Genomic DNA, 17,076 nt, shown 5'->3' on the forward strand with positions numbered 1-17,076 from the left:
CTCCACCGCCTGTGTCTCAAGACTGAATGACCTGATGGGAAATATTCCCCTCACCTGCTCCTCTTGTAATTATTAAGCTTTTATCTAAAACTCTTCTTCTCTATGTTTTTATTTTCATCATATATCTATTTAAGAGTGCTGACAAAATGTAAAACTACCTCAAGCTGGAACTAAAAACATATTTGGCCTTCTTTTTTTAACTGAAACCACTGTCAAAGAACAAGTCTTCCCTTTTCTTGCTCGTCTCTGTTTGAATAATTATAATTCACATCATTAGACAAGTTCCCCACTGCATCTAAATTAGAAGGTCTTCTTTCAGGCCGGACATCACAGGTGTTCCCTTGGTTTCATGTCTCAGGAGACGGAAATCTTTGAGGATGCTGACTATTAACCCATGCTCTAATCATCTAGTCAGGAGGGGGTATGAAAACCCGCCAGAAGAATGAATTAATACAACCCACCAAGGAATACATGAAGAAAGAAGCGAGTGTCCATTTGCAAGGCTTAGGTACAACTGTCATAGTTTCTCTCATCGCGGCGCAGCCCCTTCATCTCCCCTTGATGGTGTCATGGAAGTGAGAGGCGTGAAAGCACAGTGACACTCCATGAGCTCGTTCCACTCGCAGCCGCTAATTCATCATGACAAATGTGCTCAGATGATCTGGCCCAGCAGCACTAATGGGGAGAGGAGAGAGCGCACTTCATTTGCACAAGACCCACTCCAATTAATCCATCCAGCTTTACTCTGGGCTAATTGGAGCGGGGCCCTGCCTGCCTGTGTGCTGGTAATATACCCGACACAGTTTAACAGCTCCTGTTCTCAAAGATCATATTCTTTTTGTGTGGTTTTTTTTTTTTGTTGATTGTGCCGAAGGGGCGTTTGAGGATGTAAAATCTGTCCCTGTGATCCTGAACACAAGGCCCTCTCACAAACATGTGTTCATAATGAGCAATTAACTGCTCATATTTCCATGTTATCATATTTTACACTTTCCTTTCTTCTATTTTTAGGTTGAGATTCTGAACCTGTGGATACTCTTTCAAGCACATTATTAACAAACATAAAAGTGCACATTTTAATGTGACAGAATATCTTGTATTTAGTTTGTTTACCAAAATGCAAAATGTATTAATGGCAGAATAAATGAGTAGATAAATAAATAAAAATTTAGCAGATAACTGTCAAATGCTAAAAGCAGTATCATCACTCGCTTAAAAGACTGTTAGAGTCCTTTTGAAGTTCTCTCACATCATATGTTTTGGCTTGTTTTGACTACAGCTGTGTGCGCGTGCGTGCGTTTACGTGTGTGTGCGTGCGTGCGTGCGTGTACGCTTACGTGTGTGTGTATGTGTGCGTGTGTGTGTATGTGTGCGTGTGTGTACGTGTTGGGCCCATGAGACACCACATTGCTTTGGATCACTTTAAAACCTTTGGCACACGTAGGACGTTCTTTGTCTAAAGTTAGAAGCGGTCTGGCTGTTAATTAATCCTTCATAAATTGATTTTGATCTCCTCAGTGTTTGATTGATGCTTCTAATACACACTTGATATTGCAGTCATCTGACAAAGCCAGGCACTGATCCAGTGTTTAAGTTTTTGGCTCCTTGTCAGACCCTGTCCTCAACAACTGACGCGAGTCTTGAAATCATATTGCAGGAGCTGACGATGTATTTGCATTTTAGGAGTTCGTCTGTGTGCGGTAGAAAATCTAGAACAATTGTTAGCCTGTCACTTCAGCTTTATCTTAAAAAACTTACAAAGGTTTCCCTCCTTGCCATACACGGCTGCTCGGGTAATGCTGCCTCCTGTGTCTGCAGACGTATTTTTCTAAAGGTGTGTGTGGCACATCTGTGCAGCTATTGTTTATTCATGGAGTAAACCCTTTGAAATGTGTTAAGATACTTCCCACTCATTATAAAAATCCTGCCACCCATGGATTAGGACTTTGATGTCACCAATCCTGCTTCAAAGGCTTCTTTCACTGCTATTAATCACAGTTTAGCCTCTGAAGATATAGCCAGAGAAAACATTTGGACATCTTGTGCAGAAACTTTGAAATGTTCAGACTGTCTTGCATATGCTATGTTCATATCCTTTCTGCTGTGTGTGGGGCTGTTGGACTGCTGTGCACGCAGCTGCACTCCTGAGTCCATGGGATTCAGCTGAGATTTAGGCTCCCTCTGAACTCTCTTCTATATTGTGCTGCAGTATGAACACAACTGTTAACATAGTAGTGCGGCTGTTCACTTTGTTTTCCTTATATCTTTAAAAATAATATAAAAATATCATCCCAAAGTTCACTCTAAATAATCATTGATTCCCTGTATTTCACACAGCTGTTCACACTGTTTCTCAGCTTTAAATGAGACCGGACGCGACTGCTTCTGACTGTTTTCATGGGTTTGGTTTTGAACAGGAAATCTGGCTACGTCCAGAGCCAGGATCACCGCTGCCTCCAGATCTCTGCCACCGCAGCTCGGTTCCGGACGCACCAAGGTGAGCTCCCGTAGCACAAATCATCCCATCTGAGAACATAATGTTTTTTTATTTGTTGCTCACAGGCACTGCGCCATAAGAAACCCAGTAAAACTTGCGCCGTGAAGCATAGCCACATTAATTGAATACCCTGTTATGTTTGCTGTCTTGCTTGTGGTGATGCAGCATCGCCATCTGGCATTCGGTGTCTACGGCATGAAAGTAGTTTTCAAACTCATCAACTATTGTTGTTTTGTTGTTAATGGGCACTAAAGTATTTTGGGGGGGGGAAAACTGTCGGTCTTCTAAAATCAACTGGAATAACTGCATCAACTTACTTCAATAAGAGGCCCGGACAGTTTCATGAGTCTAATATTCCACAGCAAATTCATGTAGCAACACTAAGGCTTACTGTTGTTTATTAATCGTGTTTATGTTGATGCTCTACATGCAGAGTTTCTTTCCAGGTCCTTCTTATGGTGTCTCACACACTACAATGAGTTTTAGCACCAGAACGTTATCGCCAAAAAGTTTCTTGATAGCAGGGACTTTCAACCTTTCTCACTCTTGGACTCACACATCATCCGTTTCATTTAATTCTGCCGATTTAACTTTATTTAATGGGAAGCATTTGGTAAATCATATTGTCTGAAAGATATGAAAATGGAAATATCTTTGTCCATTGTGGAATTATTTGTGGTTGTTCTCTGTTTAAAAAAAAAACATTGTGAATTCACCCCTTTAAAGGTGAATTTCAGCTTCTTGTCTTTCCACTTCTCTCTTCCTTTATTTCCAACATGTGCCGTACTCAAAGTCTCCCAAATACCTATTGAAGGTCAGACTTATGTTGAAACAGTAAATGAGTCCAAATCAAAATATGTTTCTAAATATCCACTAATCATCATTGTAATCCAAATTCACACTTTTAACTATGTTTTCATTATCTTTGAATTGTGTGCAGCTTCGGAAAATGTAACTCAATTCTGCATTATCGATGTAAACAAATGCTCCGTGATGTGTCTTTTTAGATTATAGAAATACTCAATGTGGGACACAAACACAGGCCAAAATAGCTGTGGAGAAACTTTGTTGAACTTTGCCTGTAAGTACCTTCTTGGTTATTCTTGAACAAGAAGGGGCTTCTTTTAACAAATCACTGTGATTGATGTAATATGTATGCTGCCGTCATGCTCTCAATCAGAGTTGGGGGGAAAGTTGACAGAAGCTGATACTTACAGGAAGTTACCAGTGCGACCAGATTAAAGCCGTGTGACGGTTGTTAGCCTAGTGGAAGTACGATAACCGTTTGTACTTCCGTGTGATCTCCTTTCAAAAAAGCAAAGCGTCAGGCATCCGACTCCTCTCTCCGTGTAACTCAGTTTACGTTTGACGTACCTTTCTTTCTCTGCACTACGGTGGAATAAAGGATTAAGATATGCACTTTGCTACGTAGACTTACCATAAAATATCTATTGCATCATTAATTTTGATGAAGCCATGAACTGCGAAGGCCATTAAAAAGCTTATATTGTGTCCTCGTTAATCCGTCGTCGGGATGACTGTCTGCTTGGTGACGGCTGGTCTCATTACTCAGAATGCTCCGCAATGTTCCCATGCCCCACAGCAGTGCAGAATTATTCTCTAGATTGTTAGCTTTAAGTGTTTATGGGGCTATCTTATACAGACGGCACAGTTAGTACAGCTGTGTATTCCCAACTGGCCCATTGAGAGGAAGGAGACCTGCTGTAATAATACCTTCATCTCTACAGGGCCTGCCGAGGAAGTCAGGTTGCAAACAAACGGAATCTCATTTGAATCTGCTGCTTTTGCAGTGACGCTGTTGGCCTGAGTCTGGCCTGTTTACAGATGCGGCGTGCTCATTGTGAATGTTTGTGTTCAGGTGGACACCATGGAGTTGATGCGTCACCCAGAAGAAACCACCAACATGAGGAGACAGACTGTAGCCTCCTATTTCCGTGTAGGTGTTTTCTCTTTTATGCTGCGTAACCGTCTTAACAACCACCAAAGGTTTGTTAACGTTATGAACTCTTTTGTTCAACTTTGTTGACCCAAACATCCAGTTTCACAATTGTTCAGAAATAACTTTTTAACTTTTGAAATAAAGGAAAAAAGATTGCATTGAGTTTCATTATGAAAAACGTTCAGTGAGAGGCGAAGGTAAATAATGTATGTGTTCAAATATAATCTTGTAATTTCTGACCAAGACACCTGAATAAATACATTGGTTTGAAGGAGATGTGTTCACAGCAATTTAAAATACATATTAGAGAGGAAGTTATGACTTGTTTAACTTCCTAACACTAGCTCAAAGCTAATAGCTTTTTTTTTTTTTTTACCGTGATATTGATTTCGGTACAGAGAACTGTGGAATTTCACTGGTATTGGTATCAACTACTAAATTTCTTCGTTATCATGACATCAATAGAAAAGAGCACAGAACTCCTTTTAATGACGACCAAATGACATTGTTATATAATATACTAGCTTAACTCCATTGAGGTTGGTTAAATCATGTCTCCATAAGAATTCACAAACAGGTTGTGACTTTTTGGAGTTTGGCAGAGCCTGTAACAAGCTTTATAACACATTTCCAAGTTGTAACCTATCTTGTTAGCTGTTCATTCAAATGAACTACTATTTATTTATTAATATTGACAGAACTCCTGTTGGGGACTGATTATTACAGCAAATTACTATTCAGCTTGTATTCTGTATTCAAACACATCTATATCTGAAAAATGTGGATTCTTGAAGAGCAAATCTTAAGAATTGAACTCACACCGGACTGTGATAATGTTCATTCTTATGATAACTGTTCTTTTTCTCCTTGTATGTCTGCAGTACTCCCTGATGGACTTGCTGTCTAAGATGGTGGTGGGTCAGCCACACTTTGTGCGCTGCATCAAACCCAACGATGACAGGCAGGCGCTGCGCTTCTGCAAGGAGCGGGTGATGGTGCAGCTGCGCTACACCGGGATCCTGGAGACGGTGAACATCCGTCGGCAAGGCTACTCCCACCGCATCCTCTTTGAAGAGTTTGTCAACAGGTAAGAGCGGCGTCAAGACAGGCAGCGCCTACACTCTGCAGCATGCACACGTGGGGCGCCGACACAACCCCAGAGATATAGCGCAGAACAAGTGAGCCGTGCTCCGCATCACACAGAAACACGGGTTCGTTAATTAGGTAGGGGTACAAGTTAAGCAGAGCAAGAGGCTGACTAATTGGCAGTCATTAGTGATAGTGCAAGACAAAATCCTACTGCTCTTTTAACATGGGTGGATACTCCAGTCTGGGAAATATGGATGAAATTCAAACAGGGAGGAACTGTGATTATAAGGGGTGATGCATTTTAATGGATCTCCTTTTACTATTCATGAAGAGTTTGTTCTTAAACTCTGTGTACTGGAAAAGCTCAACTGTAGTCTGTGTCTAGTGTCCCATTGGTATTACATTAGAACACAATTAAAACAGGATTTCATCATTAGGGGGGACTTTACGTAAGGGTGTTGTTTTTGTTTTTCAAGATGTGGGACAGGATAAAATAAAAAGAGATACGCACTCCTGTTCAAATGTCCAACCCCACATTTAAAAAAGTGAATACTTAAACCTCAGCCCTGTTCAGTAAAAAATACACTGTTACAAAATGCAAGGGAACTTATGTTTGATCAATTTTCCTTTGAAAAATATTCCTAATGTGAAGACTTGATATAAATTTAATTAACTTGGGCTTGTGGCCTGTAGGAAAAACAAGTTTGAGATGGCTGGTTAGTCTCACTGCTTTAGGGAAGCTTTCAAAATTATGCTTCACTTTTGGTGACCTAAAACTTTGAATGACCGCATGTTTCTTTTCTTGCATGTCCTAGTTTTGGTCCCATTATTAAATAGTGTTTGACTATTGGAAAATCATCAAAAACCTAACCTAATACACCCGTGCACTAAGTGTGTGTGAATGAGAGGGTGTATTACCACTTCAGACTACATTTTAACCTTTGCTATTGAATCCATATGATCCTACCTGAGCCAGGCTAAAATCACAGACAGACCTGAACTGCTAAACTGCACCTTTACTGAAAACTGATTTAAATGTGTGCTCTCATATCAAAGGCTCGTCTGATGTTGCCAAGCAGTGCTTTGTATTTACCATCAAAGAAATAACAGGTATCAACAGGAATTAGAATGAAAGGCTGTAGACTGAGCCGGGGAGGGGAGTTCAAAGAAGTTTTTCTTCTTGTTGTTCTTCTTCTTTTTGACCAACGCCAGAACACGAGCTGAACCAGTCGTTTTGGAGCCTCGATGTCTCTGAGCAAACAGTTAGCGTCACTCTGTCCCATGCTGGTATTTTGTAAACTACAACAAGAGGATCAGCGGACGGATCCGGACAATATGAGCGATAAACATGCAGTTGAGCTGATGAACGCCGATAGGCCCGGGCTGATGGGCATCTTCTGTGGCCACTGAAATGAGAGACGAGGATCCATTCAGAAAAGCTCCAACAAAAGGGCGTCTGTTGAAGACTCATGTCTCAGTCGGACTCATTTTTCTGCTCTGACTGAGCAGGCAGTTTTCACGCTACGATGATGCTTATAGTAGCTGTGTGGAAAAAAAGATGCGAAGATTTCTAGTCTCACTTCTTGAACAATTAAATTCCTTTAAAATGTTGGCATTTAGCGAAGAGGAGCTCCATGTTTGTAGTCAGATATGTGATCGACTGTGTGACCTAAATATTTGTAGATTGACTTTTGGAGTTATCTTAAAGTATATAAAAGTAGAGGTGGAGTAAAACTGTATTTTATTGACAACAAGCAGTAATCCATTATTGATACTGATGTCTAGCTGTTCTTTTTAACAGTGTGGTCCATTTTTCTCAACACAGCGTCTTTGTGTTTTACGGATCAATTTCCAATTTTTCATGCTGAAGGTTTATTATTAATTATTATTTATCAGAAACTTATGAACACGTCTCTGGTACAACACAGGATTTAAAGTGATGTTTTCTGTGATTCTTTGTGTAGAAACTTTATTTAATCAATTAGTTGACAAAATTGTTCGTCGACCAAGAATTTCTTTGATCGAGAACAAGCAAATTAACCCTCAAGTAGTATTATTATCTTTGGTGAATTTTGTTGTTGTTGTGCTTTCATTTTCTGACCACAAAATCTTCTTTACATCTTATTGGCTCCAACTCGACTCTGCTCTTGAAGTGCTATAAATACATTAGATCAAATATTGAATTGTTTTGCCCTGTGCCTGCTTTCGTAGATATTACTACCTGGCTTTTCGGGCTCACCAGATGCCTAAGACCAACAAAGAGAACGTTGTTGCAATACTGGAGCGGGCCAAACTGGAAGCCTGTGTGCTCGGGAAGACGAAGGTAATGTGATTATTACACCAACAATTAAAACAATAAAGAAATCAGTGTTCGTATCATACATTTTGACCTATAATCAGTAACAAAATGTAACAAAAAACATGTAAAGAAATGGCAGTACAGAGATCTAGACTGAAATACTGGGATGTTTCTAACCTGGTCAGGTTTTTCTGAGGTACTACCATGTGGAGCAGCTGAACCTGCTGCTGAGGGAGGTGACAGCTCGGGTGGTGGTGATGCAAGCATACACTAAAGGCTGGCTTGGCGCCAGACGTTACCGAAAAGAGAAGCAGAAGAGAAACCGCGGGGCCATCATCATCCAGTCAGGTACACTGGTATTAATTAAACAGTAAACAGATGACAAGAATTGTTGAAACTTAAATAAGAAAATAAAAATGCAAAAGTGTGTGAAAATCCTGATGTATTCTTTTATCCTGTTATGATGAAACAGGTGCAAATTTAATGTGAATTTTACCCCTGGTTTCTTAATGACCTCTGGTCTATTATGTGCCGGTGAGTCTCCATAAAAGAAGATGAGTTTGATAACCACAGCTTGACCTAGAAAGGTTAAGAGCAATGCTTCAGAGCAGACAATAAGACCTCAGAGAGTTCAAAGGGATCCATCCCTCTGCCACCTGGTTTAGCAGTGTTTTGAAGTGGGATCTTGTGTAGTATGTGCAGTCTATTTTGTTTCACAGAGGCAGGTCAGCAGTCTCACACACACACACACACACACACACACACACACACACACACACACATAAACACTGCCTCTTTCTCTTCCCCTAGCCTGGAGGGGCCATGTTGCTCGGCAGAACCTCAAGCAGATAAAAAAGGAACGGCAACAGGCCGCAATCCGCATTCAGTCAGGTAAAGAAATGTTTATATTTTTCTTCTGAAGTTCTTCATATATTCAAGTGCAGACCTCTGAAATTCCTCGTGTGTCCAGCGGAAATACACGCCTATTTTTTTTTTTAATGCATTTTCAAAAGGAAAAGGGATAAAGGCCTGAAAACCTTACTTCTTTGTGAAACACCTTTTTGATCTTGATGAGTGGCCTGCGAAACAGTAATAATTAATTAATAATGCATACAGGAAAGCTTTTGAAAGTTTGTGCAGCATTTGGTCCCCATGTTTCAGAAGAACAGTGCATACTGAGATCCTTTTTCCTTTCATCTCTTTCCCAGTAAAGGCAAGAGAGGGGCTTATCCCTTCTGTTTCCTCACGACTTCCTCTCTCAAATTCCTGGCCTATTACACAGCTCTCGCATACCAGAAACAAGATGCCTTTTTATACTGTCAACCTTTTCATCTGAAATGTAAATTAATTCTTACTCAGTGTGCCTTGACGAAGATCAAAGTGGGCACATTAACCTTCCCTGCCCCCCCCCCCACCCAACCCCCCCTCCTTGGAGCCTCTCACTGGAGGACAAGAAGGGTGCCAAAAGGGGCAGGAGAGAGGAGGGCAAGGGGGAGGAGATTTGGCATTGTTTCCCCCGGCTCTCCTAAGGGCTGCCCTCATCTGGCACATGGAGCATCTCAGTCACCTGCACACCTTGTATACATGTCCTCCATTAAAGCTCTTGTATATAACGATGCAGAATGGGTAAACATGGTTTTGGTGTTAGAAAACCTCTCCGTCGGTGCTGTCTTTCTCCTTAGAGAAGTGTGTTTGTGTGTGGCCGCTGGGGTTCAGGAGGGGGGTGAACCTGAACCTGACATAAGTGGGGCCTCAGCCCCCCGGCGGAGCACTCCAGCACATTCACATTGTATGTTCTCTGCAGCTTATAGCCTTTGAGGTGGGCTGCATTTGCATTCTGAAAATAAACAGATGCCTTTCAAATGTATGAGCCTGGTGGCTTCTCAGATCTCAGCGGGGCCTGGGGGACGTGCTCACCATCGATCAGATTAGACCATGCAAAATAGAACCATGGCTCAACAATGTACTTGAGCTTTATTTTCCTGCGCATATAATTTTACAAGGAAAACACAAAGCCCGTCGACGGAGTAAGTCAGCAGGCTCCGTTTACCAACCATCTGAACCCAGTGTGTCTCAACAATCACTGCTACACTACACTCTTTATATGGATGATAAACTAATTTCGCAGGCTGTTTTAGTGCTTCGATAATTTGTGGGGAATTGTGTTAATTGCAACAATTACATTTGATAACTGCCTCAGTGGACTATATGCATGTTGTTTAGCTGAATGACAGAGGGAGGAAAATGGTTTTCTGACCATGTAGGAGCATGTCTGAAATTCTTATGCTGTGCAGTTTACAGGGGCCATCGGGTGCGTCGGTACCACGGACCCCAAGGGCACCAAAGTCCCCCTGAGGCTGGAGGAAAGACCACCAAGGAGGAGCATACGGGGTGAGCTTCTTGACCTTCAGGGTCTGTTCTCTTTGAAAGATTTACTTCCTGTGGTTAGATTTTAGTTGTGTCTTTATTCAAATATGACGGCCATTAGAGACGGCTTATTGAGAAAGGGCTCTCACGTACCTGTCACTCATACTCTTATGTCTGCTGGACGGGCTCCTCATGCTCTGTAATGTACTGTTGTTTCAAGCAGAAGAGAAAACTCCTCCCTTAAGCACCACCTCTTTCAGTTTTATAAACGTAATAAATATCTTTCCACCAAGATAGCACACTTGTCTGACCACAAATGGGGTTTGGGAGCTGCACTGGTCTCCAGATGTACAGACTTTGTGTTTACTCAGCATATGGGCAGGCCAGTCATTAAGAAAATATGTGCTAAGCAGGAGCGCCGCCACCGACTGAACAGCAGCACACGTGCTGTTGATACCGGCTTTTAGCTCAGTGCTTAGATTTTCTCTGCACCACATCTCACACAAATCAGTTGTTACAAATTCCTTAACGTTACGTATGAGATCACGTGCTAAAAATGTATCTAAGAGGAAAATCATGAGATTTTTCTTTATGTGCAGGAAGCTCCAAAAAATGATGAATATGAATTTCATTGCCTATCAGCGCTCATCTTAAACCAAGTCGTGCGTATAACAAACCTCGTTTAAATCTTGGGTGACTTTTGGTCAATGCTGTGCAACTCTCTGCAGACTCAAACTCCAAAATACTAGATTTACACATCTGAAAATGTTATGCTTGTTGTATACTCAAACCAAGCGCAGCCTCATCTGGGGATTTTTCTCTCCGTGTTTACAATCATATTCCTTGGTGAGAAAAACTTCAAACCTCCACTTAACAATTCTGTTTAATCAGTGTTGGAATCTCTCCATATAGATTTATTTTGACATGATCTGGCCCATTTTTCTCCTGTAAGATCTATGTTCTCACCTACATGCTGTTCTTTTCCCGTTTGATATTCCTACTCTCTGCCGCGCATGAATTCTGCATTTGCATCCAAATAACAGAGAGCCTCCAGTTGCATCACCAAGTCCAAACTGGATGAGATTTCTACTCTTGAAGTATGAACGCGGCTGGCATGCAGCATTGTGTTTGCAGATGTTGTCTTATTTGGTGTTTGTTTTTTTAAATAATGCAACAGTGAGTGATCACACGCAGAAACGTGTCTCTGTCTCGCTCTCTGCAAATTGCATAATCATAAACCAGAGTTGTTTTTGCTATTAAAACAAGGAGACGAATACAATTCATCCGCAGCTCTTACTCCATGTATGTAGAAAACAGATATTATGTGTTGTTCTATGACAGTTTACGTCAGTTAAAAATGCTTCTTACTTTCACAGGTCTAAGTGCAACAAGGACCATACGGATGGCATGCATAGAGGAAATGTAAGTAACAGAATATCAATGAGCATTTTCTTGTCTGGCTTTAGCTGTGTCTGTAAAATGCTGCTCCTCTACAAAGCAGCTTTAACCCAGATTATTCTTTGGGAATTTTTTGAGTCCTTGAGACAAAAGAGTTCTCTTGCTCCAACCTTCATCTCAGTGGAGAAGACAGGGTGGTACGGGAACGAGAGAATCAAAAGGCTGGAAATTCACGGCTGAGAATAAATGCTCGCTCTTCCCTGAGGTGATTTGTCTTTGCGCTCCTCTTTCTACAGATGTTAGACCCCTTTTTTAGTAAAGACCTGAGGTTCTTTGGTAGCACTTTGATATCCTGCTCGGATTCAATATGTGAAATAGAAGAGCCATTCCGTGACTTGGAGCACATCACAGTCTTTGAAGTCTGATCCAATTTTTGCTGCTCACCATTTGATGTTGAAAGGATGAAATGGGGAAAATGTACAGTTTTTGCCAGTAACTCTGCTGAGCATATGTAAGATTAAAAAAGCAAAATCCTTTGGAGGATGTACTTAGAAATGTTAAGCAGATTAATACTTTCCTATAGCTCTTTTATTCAAAGATAAAATTAAATATGAGAGGAAGCCTGTATGAGCTGTTTTTTACCCTCACAATTAAGTCAGTGTGGTGCTGTTTGCTAGGAGGTAGGGCTAGCAAAGGGGGATATGCAATTGCATTAGCATTTGATTAACATTGCAAAGCACATTAATGGGTTTGAGTTATACGAGTGCCAAATTGTAAATAAATGAATGCAGTGTCTACATGCCTAAATTGAAAAAAAAATTAAAAAAAGCACATATTACGGAGCTTGCTTTAAGTTGTGTCTATTTATCTGCTGCTTTTATTGACATTGCTCTTCTGGGTGTGTTTACGCCTCCTCCTCCTCCTCCTCTCAAGGTTGGCCTCGACAGCCTCGACAGACAAGTGAAAGACATCAAGAGAGACAAAGGCACAGCCGAAGACAGTGTAACGAAGCCTTGCAGGGAGACAGCTAGACTGCGAGACATGCAGTGTAAACAAGGTAAGCCCGAGCGCAGAGCGGGCGGGTGCAGGTAATTACACAAAGAGACAGCAGAAATCCCGCCTTAATGGATAAAGTGCCATTTTTAATACGGGGCCCCTTTCAACCTTTCATCCCAGCCAATCCTCTGCTGTCATTCTTTGTTGACAGCAAAAAGAGAGAAGCATTATGGGTGATCATTTCTTCGGTATTTTAATAACGCAGGTCAGCTCATCATAAATGCCTCATGGCAAGTGTGGGGGGGGGGGGGGGGGCTTTCGAAGTGGCAAGAGCACTTCAAAGCTTTCATTCTCCCACACACCGAGCCCTTCACTAAGGATCTCATCAATGACTCTAATAGACCTGCACAGTAACGGTGACAAGAAAATACACAAACCCTGATTTGTTGAACATATGTTTGGTCTGTTTTTTGCCCCGGGCGATGAATTACATTAATTCCTGCTGCCTGGAAGGCTGAGTGGGTGGCTGTGCAGGGGGCCTCCGATTACGGCCGTCACCCAGCCCACCACTGGGCTAGCCTGGGTAATAGGAGCCCGGCTCTTCATTAATGTTATTAGAGGGGTATGAGGTAAGAGACGGAGGTGAAATAGCGTTTAGCAGCGCGGCTGAGAGATTACGGGGATTAGACATGATAATGTAACACAGGCAGGGCTCTCCAGCAGGCCCGGGATTAGTGTCAGCACGCTACAGCAGGTCTGGGTTAGATAGCGGCTAATTCGGTAATGCTGCATACAGGTGACCCCCGCTCCCAGGCATCACTGCTGCTGAAGGGAGGAAGTGTTTGATGAATTTATAATGTCAGAGTATTATGGAGGGAAATGTTGCAGTGAAATGCCAGTGTGAGGCCACTTTGCTCAAAAGTATGTTTTGTCCTATGTCACCGGAGCTTCCAGTCATTTTCTAAAACGGAGTTTTGAACTAACAGACAAATTACTTTCTTGTTTTTATGATGTCTTTGTAGTTTGACACCCAGCTACCTAAGAAGAGGATGATTCATTTGATGTGTAAAGTCACATTCCTTTGCACCTAGGATCCCTCTCATCTTAAAAGTAGCTCAACTGTGCAGTGTTTAAATGATTTCTTTGCTTTATGATATTAAAGGTGGAGCTTTTGAACCATGAAATATAGCACTCTGATCTCCAACATTTTAAGATGAAGCAATGTGCACTTGCAACCTCTCTTTTTGGGCTGTTGCCTCAGTGTGGGAATGACTTTTGAGCTGCTCAGATTGTTTAATTTGAAGGATTTTTAGACGCACAGGAATTGCAAAAATATGACAATTTCTTTTTTTTTAAACGTTTTCTTTTGATTTATAACTGGTAAGCTATCCAACCTAAAGTCATTTCAGTGTAGAATCAAAGATCACTTCAACCTTTTCTAAGAGAAATCAACTTGTTTTCACAAGTTTTTTTCAAGAAACTATTGTTTTTATCTTGAAGACACAATAATTCAGGTTGCTGCTTTAGAATGAAAAAAAATTGAACTAAAAGTTAAATAATTTTAATTTACTACTGAATTCACATGCACCAGAAAGTAGTTTCACTTGTTAGAATTAGAATAATTTAAGGGCTTAAATTGGTAAGTGGATGGTTGTTGCAGTGAGTTATCTTGGGGACCCACTGGGGGAACCACCTGCATCCAAAAACTTTGTAGTCTTATTGGCATCATTTCTTGCAGTAAGTCAAACACTCACAGACCTTTTTTGTTATTAGGTTAATTGAAGGCTCTCTGTACTGAGTAAATTAGCCTTGGGCACATGAATAACATTTCATATCTGACAGTTGGGTTATATTCTATTTAAATGCCCTGACAAAAAGAAAATCTTCTTCCTCTTCCGCCATGAGCTCATTTTATGTGGAGAGCACAGAGATTTTCAGGTATTCATAGTCGCCCCTTTTCCTGCCTCGTTTATGTTGCTTGTGGCTCCGACTTCTTTCAGGAAACCCCATTTGAATATGTTGAGGGAGGCCACAGTGGCTCAGGCACCCAGGGCACACTTTGATCCCTGCAGATCTGAGAGCCTTTTTTTCCCTCCCGAGGTTGAGCGAGTCGTGGAAGCCTTGCCCTGCCAGATGTTTGGAGACCAGGCTCCTTCCTGTGTCTCCTCCTGCTGTCGCCTCTGGTGATCGCACCGGTTCTCTCGGGCTGGAGCCCGACCTGGAGTGTTTCAGGACACCAGTGGAGAAAAACAGAAAATTAACCATGGAAATCGAATTACCCCACCCCTCCAGACACACGCACACCCGTACACACTCTGCTCCCATTAATGCCATTAATGCCAAAATACCAGGGCGTGACCTGGAACCTCTCAATGTGTTTGACGTACGTTGGGTCTTTTCTAAGTGATTTGACAAAGCCTAGTGTTGCGCTCAGCCCATTTCTTTCATGTGGGAAACAAAGCAAATTAGGGAGTGAAATGATTTGGATATGTGTCTTTTTCTCTATATAGCTAACATCAGGCAAGGCGACTACTCTCACTCTTAAGCAAAATCCCCTCAGTGTTGCATTTTATGGTGGAAAGAGAACATTAAAGAACTTTGTACCCCAGGCGCACTCAGATGTCTGCAGCACCAACCTTTGATTTCTCATGTTTTGTCAGAGAAAAAGTTAAACATACACAGTGAAGTCATGTAAGCTGCACACTCAAGACGATGTCACCTCCTGTCACCTGTCTCCCGAACCTGAATATTAATACAACACGTTTGGAAATGAGTCACAGAGGCGTGTGCAAAAAGAAAGCCTTTGCTAGCAAACAGCAGATATGATCAGAGTGCTGCTTATGCTCGTCAGCGTGGTAAACAGGATGGTGCTGAGGATCAGTCAGAGCTGACTTTATGGTTTATGAAAGCTGAGCTACTTATGTTAACAGGCTTTTTGAAGATTATAGTTGTGGTAAACATACATGTCAAGAGAGAGGCAGTGATGAAGTGGAGCCACAACACAGAGACCAATTACCTCTGAGCCTTGGAAGATAGTTAACCTGGTCGTTTGAAGGGATGAGAAAAGAGAAAAATGAAAAGGGTGCGGAGAATAGTTGAAGTTCATGTTGACTTATTGGCTATAGTTATCTCCCCTCAGTGCATAACATGGTACAGTCAATAAGAATTGATTTTGTTTGTAGCCCTGAGCTCTCTCTGGGCTTTATAGCTGCAGCTGGGAGAGCTCATTGGAAATGTGGACGCTGTTTTACCCACACTGAGGTCAAACCCACACTCACCAATACATCTCACTTTCCTCTTTTCTCGCTCCCTCCCTCAGCCCTTAAACGTCTTCCCACATTTCCTCCCACAAGGTTTGCAGCCACCAGGTGCTGCTCCACAAATCACCACCACCACCACCACTTTCAAAGGAGCATCAGCCTCCCCATATCAACATGCATCTGCTAGACAAATGATCCACCCTCTCCATGTTCTCGAGACAAATACGCTCCCACCCTCTCGCTGTCTCTCGTCTTTTGATTGATCTGTCTGTCTCCACATATCACAGCGTCTCAACCGGATTCCTTCAGTTTTAGGCAAATTACAGGCTCGACATAGCGGCAGCAGAGATTTGGAAGGGATAGGAAAGACTCAACTTAACGGAAGGAGTTGCCTCTGTCTGACGCTACCTACGTAATCCTCTTAATGTCAGTGGGAGTAGTTAACAGGATGTACTTCCAAACTACTCATCATCACAATTCCAACAGAATAATCTCCTCAGACGTAAAATCGAGGTGGAAAATGATACTCCAAGTTCTCTGTAATTTCGCACAAGGATTGACTCATTTGATGTAGTTTAAAACAAACTTTTTCCAAACACAAAACCGTATCAGTTTTTTTATTTTTGTAGACAAAATACAGTTTTATATCATTACATTTTTATCAAAATGATATTACAAGGGATCGCAAGGGTCAGAGGAGAATAACCTTAATGCCACTGGTTTGCATATTTAATCTATTTTTGGCCTGGTTTTCTTGTCATTCATGTCTCCCTCTTTGCTACTTACTTTTTACTCTTCCTGCTAGTTCACGGTTATAAATAACATGTATTATGTCTGTGACAAAGGATTGACCTCCACAAAGTTCAGAGATTTTTCTTTCATGCAAACATTTCTTTCGGAGTCAAAGTTCCAAATCTGCTGTCAGGGGAAATGATTGATTTCAGTGTGAAAAATTGGTTATAAGTAACAACATCCTCGGTTCCATTAGTGAAAACAGATGCAGGAACTACTCTTTTCCAACAGTATCTGTAATGCTTGACCAGTCTCGTAATTTAAAGCACATGAGTTGCTAGATGTCCAAAATGACGAGAGCGGCAATAAATCTCAGGAGTCCTGAAAAGTTCTAGAAATCCTTTTTAACTTCAGATATCTGTTTGGAGTCTTTGTATGCAACTGAGGAATTATGTCTGCGTTAGTGTGAGTGTGTGAG

At 41.6% G+C, this 17,076-nt stretch overlaps 1 protein-coding gene across 1 annotated transcript in view; it reads left to right on the plus strand.

The window, feature by feature from the left end:
* Positions 1 to 17,076, plus strand: part of myo3b (myosin IIIB) — a 49,237-nt gene that overhangs the window by 25,815 nt on the left and 6,346 nt on the right. The window contains exons 23-31 of the mRNA XM_031858284.1: positions 2,418 to 2,497; positions 4,377 to 4,454; positions 5,339 to 5,544; positions 7,758 to 7,869; positions 8,031 to 8,193; positions 8,656 to 8,736; positions 10,140 to 10,236; positions 11,589 to 11,634; positions 12,544 to 12,667. Of these exons, the coding sequence (XP_031714144.1) occupies positions 2,418 to 2,497; positions 4,377 to 4,454; positions 5,339 to 5,544; positions 7,758 to 7,869; positions 8,031 to 8,193; positions 8,656 to 8,736; positions 10,140 to 10,236; positions 11,589 to 11,634; positions 12,544 to 12,667 (987 nt within the window). The remainder of the gene's footprint in view (positions 1 to 2,417; positions 2,498 to 4,376; positions 4,455 to 5,338; positions 5,545 to 7,757; positions 7,870 to 8,030; positions 8,194 to 8,655; positions 8,737 to 10,139; positions 10,237 to 11,588; positions 11,635 to 12,543; positions 12,668 to 17,076) is intronic.

Source organism: Anarrhichthys ocellatus, unplaced genomic scaffold (assembly GCF_004355925.1).
Source record: "Anarrhichthys ocellatus isolate YVR2014 unplaced genomic scaffold, GSC_Weel_1.0 scaffold20, whole genome shotgun sequence".
NCBI lineage: Eukaryota > Metazoa > Chordata > Actinopteri > Perciformes > Anarhichadidae > Anarrhichthys > Anarrhichthys ocellatus.